Source organism: Halichoeres trimaculatus, unplaced genomic scaffold, assembly GCF_033239565.1.
Source record: "Halichoeres trimaculatus isolate MK-OKI-2021-1 unplaced genomic scaffold, fHalTri1.1 fHalTri1_scaffold_14, whole genome shotgun sequence".
Taxonomy (NCBI): Eukaryota; Metazoa; Chordata; class Actinopteri; order Labriformes; family Labridae; genus Halichoeres; species Halichoeres trimaculatus.
The window spans coordinates 4,461,877-4,488,048 of NW_027437192.1; the positions used below are offsets into that span (position 1 = coordinate 4,461,877).

Below are 26,172 nucleotides of genomic sequence, written 5' to 3' on the forward strand. Positions count from 1 at the left end.
TGAGTCTGACTTCAGACACAAAAAAAAATTCTCTTGGGGAATTAGACATTTTTGAAGATAATTTATACACTCTTCATCTAAACAGTAGTTTGATCTAAAACTGGCTGCTATGTGTATCACTCGTTATGCAGATGATACCGTGCTGTACTTTTTCTCTGGCTTAATTGATGATTTTTGAAAAGCCTGTATCCCAAGCACTTTCTGAGCGTTTTTTTGCTTCTGTCACATTTTTACTCACTGTGGACTCATTTTTCACTGCAATATGAAGTTCTACACTTATATGCGGTCAGGAGAACCAGGGCTAAAGACAGATGTAACTCAACAATGTCTCAACAACATAACAGAACCAGAATGCAAGAAACTATTCAATAAAGACAGGTGGACATTGAATATTTACTCTAAAACAATGAAAACAGTGAATAACTATATAAAAAACACTTTTTTTAAGTCTTGGATCACAGAAGAGTGAAGTATTGTCATTTTTACAAGCTCTGAACACACAAACTGTTGCTCATTGGTGCAGAGCAGCTCCAAGCTGAAACATGAAACCAGGAAAATGAAAGGAAATTTTCAATGAGTATTTTGAATTTTAATACAGGACAAATATCGATTATTCAGGGCTTGTTCGAAGCAGTAAAGAGTGTAGAATTAATTTTTTTTTACATAATTGAGCTGGAGAAACAGTTGATTTTCTGCTGATTTTTAAAGAGGGCTTGTGAATAAACATGATGTGGACGGCACTCTCACAAAAATCATTGTTCTTTCGACGTCACATGTGATACATTCAGGGACCGTCAGAAACTTGAGAATCTGATGACAACACCAGTTTTTACAGCTTTAAATTTAAATGCCAGTCATTTGAAATTAAGTGCGTTTTCAACCCGCCCTCAGGTTCGGGATCCAGAGGGTTTGAAAAGCCATTGATCGATTGCTCACGAGGTATAATGTTAAGCTTTGGCTCAGCCAGGCACAAAAAGAGGAGCTGCAATTAAAATGTGCGGAAAAGCATCACACACACAGGTAACAATGAGAACAATCATGTTGACACATCTTTCACAAAGAGCTGATGCTAAAGTCAACTTTTCAGCAACAAATATCGCACAGCTTCCTGAATGTGTCTGTGTAACCTGCATTTCGATCAAACCAATTTCAGGAAGAGGGGTGGATGCTTTTTGAGGTTTGAATGTGAGACACAAGTATCCAACTTGTTTTGACTCGAAAAAATATAACAGACGACGGGACCAGACTTTAAAATAAGGGTTAAATCTGGAGAAATTACAAGTCAGGGGTGGAGCTAGAGACAGGGTTAAAAAGCAGGAGAATCCTTCCAAATTTGGTCTATCTGACCTGAATCACTCAGCTAGACACAGGACAGGAGCTGCAGATTTAATATGCCCAGTCTGTAGTGGTCTGTGGGGTTAAAAGTGGCGTTTTTAGGATGGGAGTTAACAGAGACCACGTCAACGTTACAGATAGAAAAGGCAAAAACATACATGTCAACATAAAAAAAACTGCTCAAACCTGAATTCTTTAGCAAAATTAAAGGTTTTTTTTTCAAAAAAGTAGTGCAAAAATTACTTTCCCAGGTAACTAATTACATTTATGAAGGAGGAATTCTGTTTTTGATTAAAATACTTTTTGGGAAAGTAACGAGTAGGTGGAAAAAAAATATTTCTGTGTATCTTTAACGGGAGTGTGATTGCAATGATGCATGTTTCGTGATTACATCACTGTTTTATATATCAGCCACTGATCCGCCAATTTAAGGCTCAAATAGCCATTTAAATCAACGTAACCTTCACTTACTGTTCGTTTTTCCCCTCGCCGCGGCTGTAATAGCAGGGTGCATACTCGAGTAATGAGCTGACCTTAAACCCACCGCACTTCTCGCCAGAACTACATGATTGAACCGGCCCTCTGCGGTCTCCTATCAGGACTGTTTCCCTCGCCGTGGTCCGTTCTCCAGAAATAGCAGCTTATCAGAGGTCTGCAGAACATAAATGAGGACCCGCGGGACCAAACAGAGTCTGAGACACGGGAAAACTTGGTTCCTAGTTTTGACTTTTCATGAGGAGTGAATATATGTTTTTATCATGAACTCGGTGGCTGCAGTTTTAGAGTCACCTCAGGTGTGAGTGTGTGTGTGTGTGTTTTCACCAACCTGCCAACTTTGCTCCCAGCTGTTGAATTTCCACACACACACACACACACACACACACACGAACCTGATGTTGGGTTAATGAGCAGAGCGAGAAGTGGAAGACGTGGAGGACGTGGGGACTTTCATTCTAACGGCGCCTGCCCCCCCCTTCTCGTTCAGCTTCACCCTCTGCTAATTGAAAGTGTCAGCAGCTTTAGAGGCCTCGTCACAACCAAACAAAACACCTTCACAAAAGCCACAATTTCAGGTGTCAATCCAAACTCCTGTTCCTCTTTGTTCGCTCACCCTGCTGAGCGCTGCAGGTTTGATTGACAGGCGCTGACCCTTTTTTGTGGAAGCTTCCTGAGCTTTGAAACCTCCAGCGGCGGGGAAACAACACATTTACCTGAAGAAGAAAAGCTGGAGCTAAATCCAGATACGGCTGCAAACAAAAAAAGTTGTTGCTCCGTCTTTTTGTTTTTGATGCTGCAAAATAAAATCTGAATAGAAAGTGAAGTGGAGCGACTCCAGGTTGCAGCAGTTTTAAAGACAACTGCTGATAAAACCTGTGGACTAACCGCAGCCGAGGCTGATATTTTCTTGTCAAACTGCTGTGATGAATTGTTTCTAATTATCCGTGGGCTTAGTTGACATTCAGAAGGACATCGTTACTCTCTGATCTCTGCTCTCAGCGAGTCAGGCTGCGGGGACTAAAGAGACAAAAGAACTTTCGCATCATTTAACACGAAGGCAGAAAACCTGAGGAGGTTCTGTGTCACGAGTAAAAACCAACCCACGTGTCTCCTCAGACACAAGCTGGATGGAAAAACTGATATGTCACTTTGTCCCACTTTAACAGTGAACTCATCCTTAAAAAAGAGGCCTCACATTTTTTCAGTCTGCTGATTTCTGATGACAGGAATTTTCACCTATTTTACAGATATTTTCAAAACTGGAAATTGTCACAGTATGTGAACACATCACAGAGGTCAAAGCTAACTTGTTTGCTTAAAGAAAGCTACACCACCAACAAGTGAAGACCCAGTATGAACCTAACCGTCCTGTGTCTCTGTGACGTCACCCATTGGTTTCTGTGGAAAAATTTTAGGCATAAAAATGGTTGAAATATACCTTTAAGATGCTGCTCTTTCCACTGTTTGACTTGATTGCATTTTGTTCTCCAGAGTCTGTAATCTGAGCTGCATCCAAACAACAGTTCAGGCTGAAACTGTCCCTAATATCAGTCAGTTTGCAGATGATACTGTGATGTATTTCTCTTTCTCCCTTCTAGATATTTGCCTGATCGTAATCCACACTTTAAAATGAGATTATCAGCACCAATAAAAGTTATTCCTAAATGCTATTTCTAAGCTTCTGGATCAGATCAGGCGAGACAATATTAAACAGCATGTCCAAGTCTCTGTAACAACACCAAGCCAGCTGACGAAGTTTAGTAGAGAAAAGAGAGATCTGTTTTTTTTTTCTCTGCTGAAAATGATTTATGTGATTAATTTTGTAGTGATGGTGGACACTGGAGCCTAACCATCAGACAGAAAAAGGACAGCAGAGCAGAAGAAAGATAAATCAACAACAACAAGCTAAAGGCTAAAACATGAGCTGAAAACCAAAACATGGACTAAAGGCCAGAGCATAAGCTAAAACACAAGCTAAAGGCTAAAACACAAGCTAAAGGCTAAAGCTAGAGCTAAGGGTTAAAACACTGGTCAAAGGCAAGAACATATGCTAAAACTCAAACTAAAGGTAAAATACAAGCTGAAAGCTTAAACATGAGCTTAAGGCTGAAACATGGGCCAAAGGCTAGAACATGAGCTTAAACTCAAGTTTAAGGCTAAAACACAAGCTGGAGGCTAAGAAACAGACTAAATGCTAAAACAAGAGCCAAAAACTGAAACATGGGCCAAAGACTAGAACATAAGCTAAAACTCAAGCTATAGGCTAAAATACAAGCTTAAGGTTAAAACACAGGCTAAAAGCTTAAACACAAGCTAAAGGCTAAAACATTGGCCAAAGGTTAGAACATAAGCTATAACTACAACTCGAGTGAAGGCTAAAACACTGGCTACAACATCAACTTGAGTCAAAGGCTAAAAGGGCTAAACTGTTTGTGCTAATGTTGATTCCAACCCACAGTCAGCAGTTATTCTGCAGTGGTCTGTTCAAACTTGAGAGTCTATCAATGAAATGAAGAGTGAGGTTACGTTAGCTCTGATTGGTAGATGACTGGCAGGACATGACCAGGATTCACTAACATTACACTAAGATAGCTAGCTACTAAACTATGGTACAAACTGACAATGTTTGCTTGTCGTCACGTTTCAAACTGTAGCTCTACCTAACTGTTGATGAAAACCTTACCTCATCAGGGTAAAAAGGTGTCTTGAACAAAGAAAAGTAAAGTTAGAATAAAAGATCTGATCTCCATTTATTTCTAAAACAAACACACTCCTTGTTAAAAGTCACGTCAAACAGATTTTCCTCACAGCCTGGTATCGGCCAAATTAATCTGATACTTGTGAGTGCGTTTCTGTTAATCTCATGGATTAAAGCGTCGGTAGAAAGATGAAACATTCAGTCAAACTGTGTCATAGACAAAGGATGTGCTGTGGTGATGCTCTGCTCATCATGTGTCATAAATTAGGACACATTTGATGTGAATAATGGACGGGGCCAAGGTGAAGACAAGCCTCCACTTTGTCCTATTTAATGATGAATTCAAACACAGCCAGGGAGACCGAGCTAGATAAAGACTTACAGAGAGAAAGGGAGAGAGGTCTTCTGGGAGGGAGCGAGGTCAGAGAGAGCAGAGCTCGCAGCTATAAACAGACTCGTCTCCCTGAGGGTGAAAAAACACAGACAGGTGTATTTATGAGCCTTTACAGGAGGCTAAACGCTCCCACAGCCTCAGGCCTGAGTTAGCCACATTAGCATGGGGTTATCAGCAGAGCTTCCACACTGACGATGAGGCGTTATCATGGTCTGATCAGCTCAGCCCACAAACGCATCACCAGCTGAATAATTAACCCACGTACAGCACTGTGGATGAATGAAAGTGGGTAAATTTGACTTCTTTAAGAGAAGCTCTCTGAATCCGTTCACCCAGACAGTGTTATGGTTTCTCCATCAAAGGCCTCTGTAATAATTCAGCCTGATTACTGTGATGCATGCTGACTTTTCAAAATTTATTTATTTATTATCAGGCCCTGTTTGCATGACAGCGTTTTATCTGAAAGCACTAAAACGCTGTGAAAAAAATCAGAAACACAGAGGGACTGAAAACGCTGTAGTAAGCATGCCAGGCCTGTAGTTGGCCCTGTAACTGTCTTCTCCAGAAGTCGCTTTTGGAAGATCTCCACTAGAGTAGAGTTGACCCAATCATATGGTGTTTTGGTAAAAACTAAGAGCAGAAGTGGAGCAACAGATGCATATTTTGTTAAAGGCAGCCAGTAGATTCAGCAGATTGAGCAGCACAAGCACAACATGATAGACCACGACAATCTGAAAATCTTCAGAAAAATCCCACTCTGGTGGCCGTTTTCAAAAGTTATTGTTTTAGGTCAGCTAAAACTCTGTTTCCATGTAAACGCAAAGCTGAAACGCAACAAAACTTTTGTGTCTCATCATAAAACTGTTGTTGTGTAAACAGCCCCTTAATCAAGCTTGAATCATCCACCACAGTAAATACCTCATAACTTTGTAGACAACAGCTCATGAGAGATGTCTTCAAGACATCGCCTGGTCCCTCTTCTAGGTCTTCACTCTTTCTGGTCCACTACGCTCTGCTTGTAAAAGACGCCTGGTGCTCCCAGCCCAGCGCGGCTCCAAATCTCTAGCCAGACTCTTCTCTTCTGTTGTTCCCAAATGGTGAATGAATTAGGGCTGAACAATTAATCAAATTTAAACCAACATCACAATGAAATAGAGTGCAATTTTCAAATTGCAAAGGCTGCAATTATAGAATAATAATAACTTTAAAGTGCATTTAGTTTATTTTGTGTTTCGTTACTGAGAGATCAGTAAGATTTTGATATTTATAGTTCTGTTCACGCAGGGTTTCTTTTCATTTTATAAAACTTGCATTCTACATGTTGACATATTTCAGTGGTTGAGCCGGAGATCTGGTGTGATTATTCACATTTTTGCACTTAATTTAATGTGAGATTCATTGAAGAGAGGATTCATATTTTATTTACTATTGTTCACCGGGCCTGTCTTTCTGCAGTGCAGGCACTTTGTTTTGGAAATGTTTTATTTTTCTTCATGTTTGGGTTTAAAATGTTCAATTTCAGCTTAGTGAAGCACTTTAAACACTTTTTCTTTATAATTGTGCTTCAAAAAACATTTCACTACAACTTATTCTTGTTTATATTTAGGTGCACCTAAAATAAAAAGGTAGGTGCACTGGTGCAACTAATGCAAAATGTTAGTCTGAAGCCCTGTTATACCAATGTATGCTAATCGCTAGCATACCAGTGCAATTTCCCATACGCGTTAGCATCAAGCTAGCACTATTTTGTTTATATCAATTTTGGTAAATAAGGAGTTATACCATGTTGAGTTTATTAAATAGAAATCTGTTGTGAGAGAGTGATTTACATTTCTTTGCGTGATCACTTCTTCAGTGAAACTTCAAGCTGAAAATCCTGAATCAGAGTTTTCTTGGGAAACTGTTATGAAGTTTCCCCAAGGAAAACACTGATAGTTGACATATTACTGGCTCTGCCTTACCATAAACTCTCTGCTCTTATCTCATTGCTGTGTTGTTGTTCCTGAAACCACTTCCTGAGCTTCAGGCCTTGTTTGAATCAGGCCAACCTAAAGTCCCACTCCGAGCCCACACTCAATTAGAGCCCACCCAACCGACTGACGCTGCTACAGGCCCCACTTCAATGAGCTGGCATCCAGACCAGCATTTGGAAGCCATGTTGTTTACAGACCTGGGAGAAGGTGCCTGGTGTAGTCAGGGGACCGGTGTGTACTCCGTCATCCTGTCTGCGCTTCATGCATCTATAGTTAGCCTCCCTGGCAGCTCAGAGAGAAGTGACTGCGGCGTAGCGTCATGACGGAGCAGAGATCAGCCTTAAAACAAGCCGTGAGAGCGTCTGTCATCGCCTGGAAGAGATTATGTGTTTTATTTTTAATTTGTGTGTTTTTAAAAGTGTCACAGAGAGTAATGCTCTGATTTCTGTCACACAGTAAACAGGAGAAAAACATCTCTTTGTGCTCAGGCTGGTGACAGCCTCAGACAGCAGGTGAACGGGTCAGTCTGTGATTCTCTGAGCTGATATCACGCTCACCTGTGCCGTCTGTAGATCTGTGGCTGGTATTCTTAGCGCAGGCACTGTACAAGTCCTCCTGCAGAGCAGAGCGCCGACTGACACCAGCTGATAGGCAGCGTTATTATCCCCTCTGCTGCCACGCTGGGAAGAACATTACCACGCATTATCCACAAATTATCAAGCTATACGCCTCAGACAGAATGAAGGTGAGGAGGAGACAGGTGTGAAGCCTGAGTGTTATTTATAAAGCTCCCTTATCACAGCAAAGGTTATGGCATGACGCTTAAAATACAGGCAGAGCAGAGAGGACGAGATTATTTCTTATTTACTGATTCAGGGAGAGGAAGAGACAATTCAAACCTGTAAAGAAATTTATGTTTTTTTTTTCCGTCTTCTCTCAGATGACAGGCTTGGAGCGGGTTGGGGAGGAGGTGGTCGGTCAGGCTCGGTGCCCCTTTGAGTCTGGTCAGTCCAATGTTGGACTGTTTGCCGGTGAGTAAAAAGTGAAAACATTTATCTCTACAAACACCTTTTTTTTGTCCTTTTTTAACACCTGATCATCTTTCAGGAGGAGATTTCTACTCAGCCACCATGACAGACTTCCTGGCCAGTGACGCCGTCATCTACAGAAGTCTGGGAGACGGACGACCCGTCCTGAGGACCGTCAAGTACGACTCCAAGTGGCTCAGAGGTGAGTCCTCAGACACCACGTGATGCAACGATACAACACAAGACAGGACGGGATATACTGTATAATCCCTTACAATTGTTTTGATGTGGTAAGATGCAGTAAGACTTCCAAATGACATGGTATAATAGGATAAGTTGTGATGAGACGCAATATAGTAAGATACGCTGCAATTTGAAATAATATAGCGCCAAACACTATGTTAAAAAATGGAAAGTTATGAAAAAATGCAACAAGTAATGGTAAAATGTTTTCGTTTTGATCATGTATGACCGGATAAAATATGAAACAATATGAAAGGATAAATTAAAAATAAAAATGAAATCAATTTTTTGGATACGATAAAATGTGTAATGAATGATACATTATCTAACTGTAGAGTATGAGCTGATATGAAATGTAACAAAACACATTTGGGGTGCTGATTTGATTTAAATTGCAAATCTTTGATATTTACGATTTTTGCAGTTTTAAGTTTGTTTCTTTTTTACACCACACCATGTGAAAAAGTTCAATGATAATGATGTTTACAGACTATATCAGGAGCCATATTTTCTCATAAAATGCACATCATGTGAGTCAGTGAGAAAAATTTCACCCTCTGCTGGAGAAAAGTGGTAACTTTTTTTCTGATCCAGTCTATAAACAAAAAAAGAAGAATTTAAATTAAAAAAGAAAACATTTTTTTGACAAAGAATCTTGATTTCAATATTGTCAAACAAATGTTCCCCGATTTATCGACCTTTGATTTTTTTTCTCCCACCCCTAGTAATGATGGGATATGAAATGATACAAAACAAAATTTTAAGATACAGAACAAAATGTTTGATTTGATATTATACAAACTTTATGTACAGTAGCTGGTTGATGTTAGACCATTTGCAAAAGCTATAATACAAATGCAAAAGTGAGAATACAGCAGAAGCTAAAAGAGGATAGTAATCCCAACAAACACAGAAAAGTTGTGAAAGTAGCTAAACTATTTTCTTTTCATTTCATCACTTTATCTTTGATGAAGCTTTGTAGGGGTTTCACCTTGTAATATCCTTCATAGTACTCGTTTCTTTATTTACCCGAAAAATATGTCATTTTATACTTAGCTTTATGAATTAGTCATGTCATAACGTTAGCATTACAAGCTATATTTATTTAAGCTGAAGGTTAAAAAAGAAAACAACCATTTGCTTACTTTAACAATTGTTTTGTGTCTGTTGGGAAACCAGTCCTCCTAACTTCTGTTTTGACTGTACTTCCATTGTTTCGTGGCCTTAGCGTTTGTGTTTTAGCGTTTGCAAATTGGCTGACACCTACCAGCCTTTTAAATATGAATTGATTTCATACAACAGAATAATATCTTATGATATGATATGATACGATACGATACGATACGATACGATACGATACGATACGATACGATACGATACGATACGGTATGATACGGTATGATATGATATGATACGATATGATACGATATGATACGATACAATACAATAAAATATGATATGATACGATATGATATGTATGATATGATATGATATCATATCATACGATACAATATAATATGATATGATATGATACGATATGATATGGTACCATATGACATGGTACCATATCATATGGTACCATATCATATGGTACCATATGATATGGTACCATATCATATGGTACCATGCGATATGATATGATATGATATGATTTAATTTCACTGATGCGGTATGATAAGATAGGACAGATTATATATCAAAGATTTTTGACTCAAAACTCTGCCTTCAATCAGATCCAGTTTATCATTATTTTACTCATAGAGATGCTCAGCCCTCTATAAACCTCTAGGGCTTTTTGTCCGTGAGGTTTTTAGTTTGGCTAGTTGAAGTGAAGTTGTGGTTGCAGGTGTTTTATCACCCAGTAAGTGCTGGTACGTGTTAAAACCTCACACTGCAGGTGAAGTGTTACAGAGAGGAGATGTGAGGAGAGTCTTGACCTGAAACAGACTGATGATAAACTCCTCATCCCTCTCTTCCTTCCTGCAGAGCCACATTTTCTGCACGCCATCGACTACGGCAACTACGTCTACTTCTTTCTCAGTGAGATCGCTGTGGAGTACACCGCCCTGGGCAAGGTGACGGCCTGTGTGTGTGTGTGTGTGTGTAGAGTAAAGAGGGGACTCTAACCTCTAGTTAACCAGGAGGACTAAGCTCCTCCTCCTCGCTGTCTGAGAGTCTAAACACTCTCTCTGTCTTCAGGTGGTGTTCTCTCGAGTGGCCCGCGTTTGTAAGAATGATAACGGTGGATCACCCAGAGTCCTGGAGAGATACTGGACCTCCTTCCTCAAAGTAACACCCATCACTCATCACACCCTGACTCTGAACCTTATTTCTGAAAGCCTCTCTTCACATGTTCATTCTGTGTTTTTCAGGCTCGTCTGAACTGTTCGGTTCCTGGAGACTCCTTCTTCTACTTTGACGTTCTTCAGTCGCTCACCAACGTGCTGCAGATCAACCAGAGACCGGCTGTGGTTGGGGTTTTCACCACTCAGGCCAACAGGTACACAGAAGATCAGTGCATACAGGCCCTGATCATTATCCTTGTGTTTTCCTCCGGGCAGTTGTATGGTTTCTCCTCCTTTCTCCAAAGTTTTAGTACCGCTACAGGAATTTGACGTCTTTAGATGCTGGATTGCGTTCGTTTTGGTTCCTGGTTGGGATTCGTAGATATGAAAACTTTGGCCAATTCCGATATCCGATATTAATATTGCTGTTATGGCCAATAACCAATTTCAACCGATATCAATATTGGTGAAAAAAAATAAAAACAATGTAGACACAGATGGTGTGTCAAGGTAGTTTAGAGATAAAAAGTGGCATGATCGTAAGAAAAGATGACCATGGAGAGGATCAAAGGATGGAGCACCTGAGATGAACACTGTCAAAAAAAGTATGATTTGTCTGTTTTTTGGACCAAAAACAAGAAGAGAGACATAAAAGAAGAGAGTTCACTCTTTTTAGGTAGTTTGAGTGTTTACATAGTCATAGAAAACAAGATTTTTCGGGTCTTGAAAGATCGTTAAAGATAGGGATGGGTATCGAATTAAGGTACTTAAATAGGTACCGACCAAATTCGGTCGGAAGTACCGATTCATGGAAAATCGAAAGGTACCATGTTGAGGTACCTAAATGCATCCTTGTGACTGTGAGGGAGAGGAACAGTAGGCAATTTTCCATGCTGAACGTGAACACAGCATTGCAAGGTTATATATTGAAGAATAAATATGTTAAATTGAATTTTTTTTAAGTTCTATTATTGAACAAATTGATATATTTTACCACAAAAACACAAACAAGTACCTGGCAATTGGTACCGTTGAGTACAGGTACCGATTGCCGGGTACCAGCATCTGTACTGTATCATTTCAAATGTGAAAGGTACCCATCCCTAGCTAAAGATGCACTGAAAATGGCTGGCAGCTAATGAGTAAATATCGGTCCACTTTTACTCTTCAGCCAATACCGATATGTTAGAAAAAATGACCAACATTGGCCGATACCCATATTGATACCGATATGTCCTGCACCCCTAGTTCCTGGTCACTTATTTTCTTTTCACCTTGTAACTCCTCCAGCTCTACATTTTCATCCACTCAAACTTTCTCTGAACTGGGGATGGGTATCGAATTAGGTACTTTTATAGGTACCAACCAAATTCACATAAAATCAAAAGGTACCATGTTTTGGTACTTAAACCCATCCTTGTGACTGAGAGGGAGTGAAAGAGGCGATTTTCTATGCTGGACATGAACACAGCATTGTAAAGTTATATATTGAAGAATAACCATGTTACATGGAAAAAAATACCACATAAACACAAAAAAGTACCAAAAAATGCTACCGTTGAGTACAGACACTGATTGCCAGGTACCGGGCCTCCGTATCCTATTGTTTTAAATGTGAAAGGTACCCATCCCCATTCTTGATGGATCAATATGTTTGTTTTTCTTAGTTATGTTCTTGTGCTTTCCATGCTTTTCACTCAGTGGGGAGAGGACAGTGGACGGGTGTAGAAATAGCTTGTGGGAAACAGGGTGAGAGCGGGGAATGACATGCGGGACAAACTGGCCCCACCTCTTGGGGACGAACTTCATGGGGCAGGACTATAGACTGTAAAAGAAATGGACGTCATCTTGCTCAGCTTGAAGTGAGGTCGCCACAAAAACTGCTCCCCCTGGTGGTTGGCTGCAGTACAGATGTGAAAAGTTTAGTTTTCATTAGTTATAGGAGGTTAAAAATTAGGCTTTGCGTCACGTTCAAAGATGATTCAAAACCATACTATGATAAATGGTGGGTGCGACATAGACCGCTTAGAACATCTGTGCACTGATGATTTTTTATAAAAAAACTCTTTGTCCGTCTTTGCAGCATCCCGGGCTCTGCAGTCTGTGCTTTCTACATGGATGACATCGAGAAAGTCTTCAACGGGAAGTTCAAGGAGCAGCGGACCAGTGACTCATCCTGGACGCCGGTTCCTGACGAGCAAGTCCCCAGACCAAGGTGAGACTCCCAGCAGGTTGATGGGGCTCTGAGAAGCTGGAAGTATTTTAAACCAGGGTTATTTTTTTTACTTTTGTTTTGTCATCCTCAGACCTGGTTCGTGTGCCGGCGATGGCCCCGCTGCAGACTACAAGTCCTCAGTCCAGTTCCCCGATGAGACTCTGACGTTCATAAAGTCGTATCCTCTGATGGATGAGGCCGTTCCTTCCGTCAACGACCGGCCCGTCTTCACCAGGACCTCCAGCAGGTAACACGCCAACACAGACTCTCTGACTCCTCAGTGATGATGTTTCAAGGTCTGGCTTAATCCCTCTCAGCAGGACATTGGATCAGAGTTGTTGAAGAAATCCTCTTCAGTCGTATTTCGATCGTCACATATTCTCCCCCACTTGTTAAAAACAAAATCACTGCTGAGAATTTCTTGGTTGAGTTTGTGTCAGATGAGCAGATTTACTCGTCACAAAGACGAAGCCTCTCTTCCTGCTCGGCTGAACCTTGATGGATCATTACGCCTGCTTTCTGTGTTTGTCGACGTCCACAAATGGCTCTGTTACATGATTTACAAGCTGCACTTAAATTATCTCCTTCGTCAAATGTCAGAGCCGCTGATCTGTGGAGCCATCTTCACGAGCGCCTGCTCTGTGACGGGAATTTCAACGCATCTCTGCATCTAAATGTGAAAATTAGCCCGAACTGATGTGAGTTTTAACCGCAGTGAGGTTTAATATCCTCAACCGGCTGCAGCCGGGGCCGAGTCTTTACTCCTCAGATCCTGGGAGTTTGAAAAGATTGAGAAAAAGATCTGAGATGTCAAGAAGAAAGCGTGAAATGTCACCTGTGCCCTGAAGAGTTTGAAAGTTCCAGCAGCTGGAAGAGTCAGTGAACGCAGCGTGCCGACCTGAGGATAATCATTGTGATTGGTCGTCTGCTGGCAGGAAACTGTCTCGGAGAATCTCTGACCTTTAATAATCCACGTCTGCAGGTTTGAGATGAGTTTCTGATGGAGTCTAATTATCAGTCTGAGACTCTTTACTCCGTATTGGAATTATCCCTCGCTCCGAGAGGACCGAGGTGACCCTGGTAATGATGAGTCCTCGTCCTCAGGGCTGAGGATCCGCTCACTGAGTCACACTCAGGTGTTCTGCTCCCAAAGTCTCAGCTCCCCTCTGCACTTATTACACTGCCTACATTTCCCAGCATGCCCTTTGTGTATGACCTGTGTCGTAAATAAGAACACGCTGAGTTCTTAAATGTTAAAAAAATGTCTGATTTGTTTTCATACTCATGGTGTTTGACTTTGTTTTAAAGTTTAAAGATGTGAAACCGTCTTCTGTCATCAGGTCCAAGCTGACTCAGATCGTGGTGGACGTCTCTGCTGGTCCAAACAAAGACCGGACTGTGATGTTCCTGGGGTCAGACGACGGCAGAGTCCTGAAGGTTCTGGCGAGCACGCATCCTAACGACAGCTTCGGATCCAAACTGCTGGAGGACATCGACGTCTACAATCCATCAAAGTCAGAACCAGACCTCCTCTTCCTCCTCTTCTTCTTCTACACATTAAATCATTGCTGCTGTTTTTAGAAAACAGGTGTGTTTTTGCAGGTGTAACGTTCAGGGACAGGAGGACAGGAGGGTCCTGGGACTGGAGCTGGATAAGGACCATCATGCTTTGTTTGTGGCGTTCACCAGCTGTGTCATCAGAGTGCCGCTGAGCCGCTGTCCTCTACACGGAGCCTGTAAAAAGTACGACTTTAAATCCTCCTGTTCATGTCAGATCATTAAATCCAGACTCTTCATCATCCCTCAGTCTTTACGGTGTTAGACATACGCGGATGATGACATGACTCATGTTACAAAGGGAGGAAAAAATGGTGCATTTGAAGAAAATTGGCTCTGCACTTTTTGGTTTTTCAAGAAATAATTTTAACTAAAGACTGACACCAACATGTAAAGGTTTTCCAACTCCAGAGTTAAAGGAGCTGTGAGGAGTTTCTATGTGATCTTGAAAAAGTCTCCCTTCTAGATATATCCCTGATCATAATCCTCACTTTAAAATGAAATTATCAGCACCAATAGGACTGCGGTAATTGACTACCGCGCGCAGATTTGAATCCCGCAAGCTCAAGAGGTTCTGCCCTCGCTCGTGGAGTAGAAGCTTTTCTTGCTCGAGGGTTGTTTCTGCGCTCAGCTTCCACTCGCTTGTGGAGTGCTCTCTGCTGGCGCAGGGTAACAATTTGGCACTTTTGAGGCGGGTCTTTGATTGACAGCTCTCAAGAAGCCTGGGGTTGCCAGGTAGAGAAGTTTCACATACAGAAAACCCAAGAGGAGAGTCAGAGTATTATTGATCTATTTATTATTCAGTTATTCATGAACTAGGTTTTAATTACATAGAACATTTCCACCATAATACGCTTTTCTCCTGATCAATTCTTTAACTATTTTTGGGGTGCAGATTCGATTCAACAAGCTATATCATACTTTCCCAAAAATGTGAGTCCGTTTTTTTGAATTTTTTTTAAGGGATCTGACATCTCAACTTTTTCTAACCCAGCTTATAAACAAAGACTTAAATTAAGAATTAAAATTTGAAAAAAAAAAAAAAAAGATTTTTGAACTGCTGAAAATGACTTTTGTGATTAATTTTATAGTGATGGTAGACACTGGAGCCAAAAAGCTGATTTATCCTTGATGCGTCCAAGCAGCCCACGCAGTTCTTCTCACATGGAAGATTTCTGCGATGCGCACCCTCAAAAATTTTTTCTACCCTGTCAGAGACGTGCAGACAAGATGTCAGAAGAACAGGAACCCCTAGTGGTCCAAGTGCAGAAATACAGGCATCTGTATGACTCTTCACACAGAGATAACTGTGATAACCGAGTGGTAAATAATTCATGGCGGTAAATTCTGGCGGTCTGTTCAAACTTGAGAGTCTACCAATAAAATGAAGAGTGAGGTTACGTTAGCTCTGATTGGTAGATGACTGGCAGGACATAACCAGGATTCACTAACGTTACACATTACAGACATGTCTTAGAGCACCGGGCTACCGATAGCGCTACATATGGACAGCTGCTAAAGTATTTACAAACTGATAGTGTTTACTTGTTGTCACATTAGCCCACAGTAACATCGGAGCACAAGGCTGACGATAGCACTACAAGCAGCTGACTGCTACAAATAATTCCAAAACACACACCTTGCTAAAAGTAATTTACGACTGTATGCGGAGACCCCGGGCTACAAGGTGGTGAGGGAGTGCAATTAAAACAGATCCTCCTCATAGCATCTTTAATTTAAGGAATATACAGGGTTTTCAAATAGGTTAAAAAAAAAATCAGCACAAACAAATTCAGTTTCAAAAAATGGCATTCAGTTATTTCCACAGTCTCTGAGGTAAGGTTAGAAACTCTCAGGATTTGACAAACAACACCAGTGTGAGCCCTGACGGTTCGTGCTACTGCAGGTTTTAAAGGGTTGAAGATTTTCTAAAGAGGCCTCTCAGAGTGGGAATAATTCAGCTTTCAGCAGGAGAAGCTCCACTCCTCTGAAAAGCAGCAGCTCAGAAATCAGCACAAGACGAGTTCGAGTTATTTCTGGGACACGTCCAAGAATCAGAATTGGGGGGAATCTTTTTAAATGTTAATGTGTTGAGCTTAATTTGGCAACATAATCAAAATTAGAGCAACGAGCTTGTGCCAGGGGGGAAATGGGGATGCCGAGTGTGAATCGTTAAATACGAGCAGAAAAAATATCAATTTTAGACGTCATTAAACTGAGCTGAGCTTTCCGCCAAAATTAGAGCGCATTCATCATCGCACACACACATGCACACACACACACACACACCAATCAGAGTCATGTTAATTACGCAGTGAATGCCAGCCGATGAGTAACACAGCTGCAGAGGTTCAGAGAAGCTGCCAACAGCTGTGTCTCCATCAGACAACAGGACAGATCTGCATCTCTGAGGCTGTTTTAATCCAAGGACAGATCTGCAGAGAGGAAACAACAGGGACTCAAACAGGACCACAGGACTCGGGTTTCTGCTGGTGTCGTCAAAAAATAAAAATGAGGAACAATTTGTCGAAGGCTGCAGAGTTATAACTATATGATAACTCATTTATGCTCTACAGAGCGACAGGAAGTCTTGTGTTGGAGGCAAATAAAAATCCTGAAGTCATCAGAAACAAAAATACTTTGTTTATCCGAATGGGAATTTCAAGGAAATGAAGCTATCACAGAGTCAGTTTGTTTACTAAGGAGCCTTTGATATTGCTGTTTTGATTTTAAAAAGCTTCTTAGTGTCATATGTCTCGAGTGCAGCAAAATCCAAACACGGCCAATGGTGTGCTATTGATGGCTCAGCGACTCATGCAAATTGCTCAGTGACTCGTGGCAGTCTAGCAGTGACTTATACCAATCACTTAGTAACTCGTGGCAATCCTTCAGTGACTTGTGCCAGAATCTTTAATGACTTGTGGCAGTCACTCAGCGACTGATGCCAATCCCTCAGTGGCTCTTGGCAATCATTCAGCAGCACAAGTCACTAAGGGAATGGTGGCTTGTGCCAGTTTCTCAGTGACTAGTGCCAATACTTTAGTGACTTGTGCCAATTACTCAGCGACTCATGCCAATCCCTCAGTGACTTGTGGCAACCCCTCATTAACTGGTGCCAAAACCTTTTTAGTGACTTGTGGCAATAAATTAGTGACGGGTGCCATTACTTTAGTGACTTGTGCCAATTGCTCAGCATCAGGAGTCACTAAGGGAGCGGTGGCTTGTGCCAATTGCTAAGTGACTAGTGCTAATTTCTCAGTGACTCATGGCAGTCCCTAGGTAATAAATGGCAATCACTCAGCAACTCATGCCATTCCTTCATTGACTGGTGCCAAAACCTTTAGTGACTCATGGCAATCCCTCAGCAGCACAAGTCACTAACCGTACAGTGGCTTGTGCCAGTTGCTCAGTGACTCGTGGCAGTCCCTAAGTAATTTGTGGCAGTCACTCAGGGAATCATGCCATTAGCTCAGTGACTCATGGTAATCCTCCAGTGACTTATTATGATCCCTCACAACTTGTGCCAAACCATTTGGTAACTTGTGGCAATTACTCAGTGACTTTTGATATTTACTCTGGAACTAATGCCATTTGCTCAGTGACTAATGGCAATCCTTCATTGACTTGTAGTGATCAATTGGTGACTCATGGCATCCCTCAGTGACCTGTGCCAATTGCTTAGTGACTCATACCAATCCCTTAGTGACTCATGGCAATCACCCTAAGTGATTTGTGACAATCACTTAGTGACTCATGGCAATCCCTTAGTGGTTGTGCCATCCCTCTGTGACTTGTGCCAATCCATAAGTAACGCTAGTGATCACTCAGCGGCATGAGTCATGAAGGGAACGGTGACTTGTGCCAGTTGCTCAGTGACTCGTGGCAGTCCCTAAGTGATTTTTGGCAATGATTCAGGGACTCATTCCATTTGCTCAGTGACTCATGGTAATCCTTCAGTGACTCTTTGCAATCCCTCACAACTTGTGTCAAACCCCTTGGTAACTTGTGGCAATTACTCAGGAACTAATGCCATTTGCTCAGTGACTTGTGGCAATTCCCCAGTGATTAATGGCAATCCCTCAGTGACCTGTGCCAATTGCTTAGTGACTCATGCCAATTCCTTAGTGACCAATAGCAATCCTTTAGGTGACTTCTGGCCATCCCTTGGTGATTTGCCAATCCTTCAGTGAGTAGTGCCAAAACCTTAAGTGACTTGTGGCAATCACTTAGCAACTGGTGCCAGTCCCCCTGTGACTCATGGCAATCCCTCAGTGACCTGTGCCAATTGCTCAGTGACTCATGGCAATCACTCAGCAGCATGAGTCACTAAGGGAATGGTGGAAGTCGCTGAGTGATTGCCAGGAGTCACTGAGGGAACAGTGGCATACCATTAGCCACTTTTGGCTCTTGGTCCTGCTGGTTTCCCAACTCCTCTCCTACGTTTTAGTCTGTGTGGCTCTAAATGGACCATAGTTCACTGAATGATCATCCTGTTGAGATAAAGAAGACTTCAAGCCAGCGATGAAGACCATCTTCAGGAGAATGTTTACTGTGGGAATGAATCAGCTGAGAACTCACAGACTGATGTACACTCAGACTAACCAGGGAAGGCGCCCCCTGCTGGATGTTAGAATTAAAGCGGGTTTAAGGACCTGAGGAGACCTTTCTGATTCCCTTGTACCCCCCATTCTCCCCTTGTCACCAACACTTCATTCATTCAGTCTCTGAGCTTGTCACCCGTTTCCAGCTCATTTTGTTCACACCCGGCCAGTCACACACACACAAACACACACACACACTCCTCATGCCAAACACACAGTTCACAGTCAGGCCAGCCAAAACCACTGTGTGTGTGTTTTGAAGTGTGTGTGTGTGTTGCAGACTCTTGTTCATTCAAAGTCGCACGTGGCAGCAGACTGACTCCTCGTCTTATCTTCCTCCTCTTCCTCCTCTTCCTCTCTCTGTCCGTTTTATCAGTTTTCTCCTCTTTGAGAATTGTTTGAGAGTTTCTTCCTTCAGATCCAGAGAAGAGTCGATACCTGATAATGAGAAACTCCTCTCTCCTTCCTCTCCTCCAGAGCCTGCCTGGCCTCTCGTGACCCCTACTGCATCTGGCTGCGGACCGGGAGCTGTGCCAACATGGCGCCAGGTTACAAGTACGTGTCACTTCCCCTTTCTCTGTCTTCCTTTTCCTTTTTTCCCCTCTCAGCCGACATCAATCCGACAGCTAATAAAGCTCTGACAGCTGGGCTCGTATATCTGCCGCGGCGAGCGACGGCTCGTATATCTGAGAGATGTAAATCCATGATGCCTTTCACGCTGCAGCCAGAGCCGCAGGATGGATGGAGAAACACAATGGGAACTAATGTTAAAATGGGTGTCAGCGGGAATGTACTGCAGCCACTTTAAGGACATAAATCTTCTGTTATAAACTTTGAATCAGAAGGCAGCTCAGTGAGTTCAGAGTGCAGTAAACATTAAGAGTTTGTGTTTGTGACAATTCCACCTTAAATCTTCTCTAAAGTACCTCCAGAGTTACTTTATTTCCACCGTCTGACAGTATCATTTAGGAGAAAGCCTCTTTGTTTGCTACTCTCTGACACGTCAATTTAACAACAGAGCATTACACTCTGGCTGCAGATTTTTCTCCTGGTCTTAAATTCATCAAACGCTCTCCGAGGCTCAGATGATGTTTTTATGTTGCTCTGCTGCAGCTCCTCATCAAGAGGACACAGTGAGACCTGCTTCACATCCTCACACTCATTCAGAGAGCTCTCTTTGGGCTCACATTTCAAGGATTAGACTCTGTGACTCACTTTATTTCGGACGGCTGTGTTAATAACTGTTATTTAATATCAGCCTCAGCTGTTCAGTAGATCTTCCCACCTTTGAGACTCAGTAGCTGAAAAGCTTTGCTTATTTTTCGAGCCCCAGTTTCTTGATAACTTCGCCCACTTTCGGGCCTCAGTTGAAGGAAACTTCTCCCATCTTTTAAACAGCTTTATTGTGGATGATATTGTTTAATTTGCTACGCTATTCGGCTCCTTTTATTCTTAAATAACCAGATCCACTTTTTAAATTCAGCTGTTCATTCAATTTAGCAACTTTCAATCCTTACGTTTTATAAAAAATCAGACTTCATTTGAGCCGAAAGTGTTGAACTACTTTTGAAAATGTGTAGTTTGTAAGCTCCGCCCACTTTGGGGACTTAAATATCAAACAACTTATTTTAATCTGACAATAATAACTTTTAAATATTTAACATTTTGTGGATTTTAGATGTGGACTTACTTTCCGGGACTTAGTTGTCAAACAAAGAACCAACCGAAATTTACGTTTCAGGTGTGACATAATTCTGCCTTCTTTTGGGATTTTAATGTTGGAAAACTCCGCCCACACTTGTAGTTTATGCGTTGTATGAATCCACCGTATTGCTGGTTTCAGATGTGGTTTAACTCCACCTACTTCAAGGACTAAGATGTCAAATATTTCCATACCATTCCAACTTTATTTTTTAAGCACTTTTGAAAACAACCACAGCTGTAAACAAAGTGCTGTACAGGTAGATTAAAATAAAAAGATAAAAACAGGTAAGAAAAACAGACACATAAAAGAAAAGATAGTAAAAAAAAAAATAAAAGCACATAAAAACAGATGGTATAAAAGAAAGTAAAAGGGAATAAGACCGGGCAAAGAAACTAAGTTTCGCCAAAGTTAAAAGCCCAAAAATAAAAATGGGTTTTAGGACGATTTTTTCAAAGTGGACAGCCTTCTTTTAGGATTTTTTTGTAGAAAAACTTTGATTTAGATTCTATTCAAATCGACCCTGTCATGGGATTCAGATGTGTTATAGCTACTTCTACTTTTAGGGAATTAGTTGTTAAATATCTGAGTTTTTGTTTAGCCAACTGTAAAACCCACCTTGCATGACCTCTGTCCTTTTATGTCCATTGTGGTCTTAACCACTGTTTTTTTATGGCTCTTACTGGCTTCTATGTGTTGTTTTGATTTATTTTTAATTAACTGTGCAGCACTTTGGGAAACTTGAATGTGCTGTGTAAATAAAGTGAATGTTGAGTGAATCCACCATAGTTACGGGTACAGTTGTGGAAAAAACCTGCCTTCTTTTGGGACTTAGATGTTGAAAAACTCCGCCCATTTTTTGGACTTAGATGTCAAAAATAATCTGCCTTATTTTTGGCCTTTGTTGTTTTATTACCCTGCTCACTTTTTAGCCTCAGTTGTCATTTAACTCAGCCTACTTGGATAAGTTTTTGACACTTTTGAGTGGAAGTTTTTACAGAAATAAACCATGTCCAAAACAACTTGTATTCAACTTGACCACAGCAACAAACTGACGATCTTCCCTTGGTGAAAACCTAATGGAGACGTATCTGTTGTGTCCGTGGCGTCACACTGCATTTCAGTTACTGTCTCTTTAAGATACTCCAAAGCACTCCGGAACTCAACATTCCGGAACCTTGCATTCTGGAATGTACCTCCACAGATCAAATGGCTTTGATTGGGTAGACATTTACCAATCAGTGACATCACAAGTTGAGCAAACCCCGCTACCCTTGAGTGACTTTTGAACACAGTTAACTCACACTTTGAATGTTTTTCTACGTTGAGTCAAAGAATTCATCTTTACATTTGTGTTTTGAAAAATTGAAAAATCACAGCTCCTCTTTTTTAGCTCATTTGAAGCAGGTAGTCAGGATTTATGTTGGTCTATTTCCTGCAGAGACGATGGGTATAGTCCAGTCTGTCACATGTGAATCACTGATGCTAATGATGTAGCCCTCCAGCTAAAGATGAATCAGCACAAAAATCACAGTTTGCTGATCGCTAAGCTTTCCTCCTCTTCAACGTGCACCTTCTGCTGTCACAAAAACAGACGGGTGGTGTCCAAAAGGCAAAACGTTCAGTATTTGTTCTGCGAATTAATCCGACCCTGACCTTGATTTACTCCCTGAGTATCATCAGCAGACAAGTGCCCCTCCGCCAGAGCAACTAAAGACAGATAAACCGGTGTCCAACCCCAAGTATGAGCTTAAAGGTGATGCATTTGGGAGGAACATCTTGAGTATTTTAAAGTGTCGGTGGTTTGTATTTTAATCCTGCAGAGACTCTTCTTTAAATCTCCCCCAAGCTTTTAGTCTGACTCCAAATTCAAGACACGAAAGTGGACGCCCGAAGATGAAATCCCTCAACATCAATATCATGCATCAAGTTTTAGTTGATGAACTGTTCCTGCTGAGTAAATCTGCCTTCTTCTTGGGCACCTCCATGTGAATGATTATGTCCATCTTCTCCCGGACCAGACTGAGTTGTTGAGTTACTTTATTACTAGGCCTTAGTCTAGTAAGTGTTCATGAGTGATACGCTGGCTTTGTAGTTGAGTATTTCCCCCAACTGCTCCAAATGAATATCAGCGTTATTTTCTGAAACCGTGGATTAACTTAGTCGTCATTTTTCTTTTCTAAAGCCTTGAAGAAAAACAGTTTTTGTTGTTTAAAAGGCCTATTTAAACCTCCCTGAATAGAGTTTGTTTGCTCAGAAGAGGCAGGAATCAGATTAGCTAAATGCTAGCTGTGGTCTAATGTAACCCCACAGCTGCAGTCCAGATCCAGGGACTGCTTCTGAGGAGAGACTGATTGTGTCACAGCTGCACATGGGGCGTATCCATCCTGGTCCAACCTGCCCCTGATTAATTCAGAGGATTGTGATGCAGTGGTGGATAAGCCTCTAAACTCCAGTTATTGACTTCAGCTAAAGCTAAAAACAAAAAAACAAAAGGGGTCTTTAAATTTTAAAGCTACAGACATCAGAATGAAAGGTTAAGTATGATTGGTTAGCGAGCACAGGTGCAGCTGTCATCCTTAAGGACGAGCAGGGAAAGGTCTCCAGCAGTTGCATTATGAAGAGCCAAATGTAGCTCCTCCAGTTTTTGTGTGGGCTGCAGGGACTGGAGGGGGTCCAGACTGACAGCTCATTTCTGATACATTCAGGGGAGTCAGGAAATCTAAATTTTGGCTTCAGTGACACAGCATCAAGCAGATTTGGGGACTGGAGGCAGTCCAGACAAACACTCAGCACACCAGCTGGAGATGCAGTCATCGGGGAAGATAACCTGCAGTTTTTTGGACTGAAAAGCCTCCTGCTGGGATTCGACTAATACCTTAACCACCTCTGTTGTTATTATCAGAAGCTTTGGCTGAAATCTGGGCCAGTAAACTTCTGAATTCAGCCATTACGAAGGGACTGTGATGGTTAGTTTTGCAGAAAAGCATCCCTGAGTGTCCCTGAGTTTCTATCTGATGATATTTACAAATGAGGAGGCTGCAGACGCTCTACAGCTCTGCAGAGGATTAAAAGAACTCCTCCCCCGAGGGGTAAATATGAAAATAATATCTCTTCGATTAGTGAGGCGAGCGGAGGGATGGCGGGGTAACCCACGTTTGGCCGCAGATCGATCGTCATGAAGTGTTGTGGAGTGGGCGCGAGCTACCTGACACTTTGGAGGTATTGATTGGAAGATGGTGCAGGGAAACACGTTTAATTTCTCCAGCCACTCTCTGCAGTGTGTGTGTGTGCTGCTCTTTGTTGTATGTGTGTGTCTGTGTGTGTGTTTGTGTGAGTGCCACTAAAATCTCATCTCGTCTGAGCATATTGATGGACTGGAGCACAGAAACACGAGGGATTTCATCTTCGGGCTCCACTTTCGTGTCTTGAATTTGGAGTCAGACTAAAAGCTTGGGGGAGATTTAAAGAAGAGTCTCTGCAGGATTAAAATACAAACCACCGACACTTTAAATTACTCAAGATGTTCCTCCCAAATGCATCACATTTAAGCTCATACTTGGGGTTGGACACCGGTTTATCCATCTTTAGTTCCTCTGGCGGAGGGGCACTTGTCTGCTGATGATACTCGGGGAGTAAATCAAGGTCAGGGTCGGATTAATCCGCAGAACAAATACTGAACGTTTTGCCTTTTGGACACCGACAGTCTGTTTTTGTGACAGCAGAAGGTGAACTTTGAGGAGGAGAAAAGCTTAGCGATCAGCACACTGTGATTTTTGTGCTGATTCATCTTTAGCTGGAGGGCTACATCATTAGCATCAGTGATTCACGTGTGACAGACTGGACTATACCCATCGTCTCTGCAGGAAATAGACCAACATAAATACTGACTACCTGCTATAAATGAGCTAAAAAAGAGGAGCTGTGATTTTTATTTTTTCAAAACACAAACATGAAGATGGATTCTGTAACTTAATGTAAAACAATGTTCAACGTGTTAGCTAACTGTGTTCAAAAGTCACTCAAAGGTAGCAGGATTTGCTCAACTCGTGATGCTACTGAATGGTGAATGTCTACCCAATCAAAGCCATTTAGTTCGTGGAGGTACATTCCAGAATGCAAGGTTCCGGAATGTTGAGTTCCGTAGTGCTTCGGAGTATCTTAAAGAGACAGTAACTGAAATGTAGTGTGATTCCCGGAAACAATAGATGTGTCTCCATTACGGTTTTGACCAAGGGAAGAGCATCAGTTTGTTGCTGTGGTCAAGTTGAATACAAGTTGGTTTGAACACCGTTTATTTTCTGTAAAAACTTTCACTCAAAACCAGAAAAAACTTAGCCAAGTAGGCTAAGTCATCTAAGTCAAAAAATGGGCGGAGTTTTTCAACATCTAAGTCCCAAAAGAAGGCAGGGTCATTCCACAACTGTACCCCATAAAATGGGGATTCATACAACATTCACTTTATTTATACAGCATATTTTTTTTTATAAACTATCAAGTTTTCCCAAAGTGCTGCAGAATAAAAATCAAGTAAGAACATGAGTAAAACAAATAAAATGAAATAAAATAAGTTTTCAAAACACAAATGTAAAAATGAATTCTTTGACTAAACGTTGAAAAACATACAAACTGTGAGTTAACTGTGTTCAAAAGTCACTCGAGGGTAGCACGATTTACTCAAATTGTGATGTCAATGAATGGTGAATGTCTACCCAATCAAAGCCATTTAACCTGTAGAAGAACATTCCAGAATGTAAGGTTCCGGAATGTTGAGTTCCAGAGTGCTTTAAAGTATCTTAAAAAAACGGTAGCTGGAATGTAGTGTGATGCCGGAGAAACAATAGATGTGTCTCCATTTGGTTTTGACTAAGGGGCAACATCCTTTTTAGAAAAATGAAGCCAATGTGGAAGTGATAAAAGTTGCTGATCGAGGATCCACTTAAGGCTGGCTGTAGGAAGACCAAAAACCACGAACAAGGATGGGCACTTCAAGCGAAACATGTATTTGATGTATGCTATAACTGTTTATAAATTATTTGAAGATCGTCCGTTCAAGTTGGTTTGGCCATGGTTTATTTTATTTTGAAAGTCATTGGGAATTTTAGATAGTTTCTATGCACAACTTCCTGTCACACTCGTCTTGCTTTTTTGTGTAATTGACGCTTAACAGCCCCTGTATCACGCATAAAACTGAGATCTGATGACAAGACAAAACCATCTTCACATGTAGGTTTCAATTTTTTTATGTTAATGACTTTTTAAATATTCAAAATTCATTGCCCATCCCTACCACATACACACTAAAATGAAAAAAAAAAAAAAAAACGGACTTTACAGCATTAAAAAACATATTCAGAGCCTGGTTCAAAAACCAGGTCTGACTCGCTATTTCTTTTTCTAACTCAGTAGTTTTGAAGATATTCAGATCAGGAGTTCAACCAATCAGAGGCGCAGCTTAGCTCATGTGACTTACATGAAAAATTTGGAGGCTTACATATCTGCTGCGACTTGCTGGAGCAGGGACGCAGCTCGACCACAACAGAGTGGATGAGTGCTGTGGATTGAGACACTGACTTGATTAGAAACCTGTCTTACGAGGTGCCATGACACATCTGGTGTGTTCTGGCCAAAAGGGGACAGATA

The 26,172-nt window shown here is 41.4% G+C and overlaps 1 protein-coding gene across 2 annotated transcripts in view; it reads left to right on the plus strand.

Annotated features, from left to right (window-relative positions):
- The window catches only part of LOC141802991 (semaphorin-6D-like), a 207,582-nt gene that overhangs the window by 130,443 nt on the left and 50,967 nt on the right, over positions 1-26,172 (plus strand). For both annotated transcript variants that reach the window (XM_074686839.1, XM_074686840.1), the window contains exons 9-18: positions 7,839-7,929; positions 8,006-8,128; positions 10,156-10,244; positions 10,369-10,458; positions 10,542-10,669; positions 12,538-12,669; positions 12,761-12,916; positions 14,010-14,183; positions 14,272-14,412; positions 19,305-19,382. In XM_074686839.1, coding sequence (XP_074542940.1) covers positions 7,839-7,929; positions 8,006-8,128; positions 10,156-10,244; positions 10,369-10,458; positions 10,542-10,669; positions 12,538-12,669; positions 12,761-12,916; positions 14,010-14,183; positions 14,272-14,412; positions 19,305-19,382 — 1,202 coding nt within the window. The remainder of the gene's footprint in view (positions 1-7,838; positions 7,930-8,005; positions 8,129-10,155; positions 10,245-10,368; positions 10,459-10,541; positions 10,670-12,537; positions 12,670-12,760; positions 12,917-14,009; positions 14,184-14,271; positions 14,413-19,304; positions 19,383-26,172) is intronic.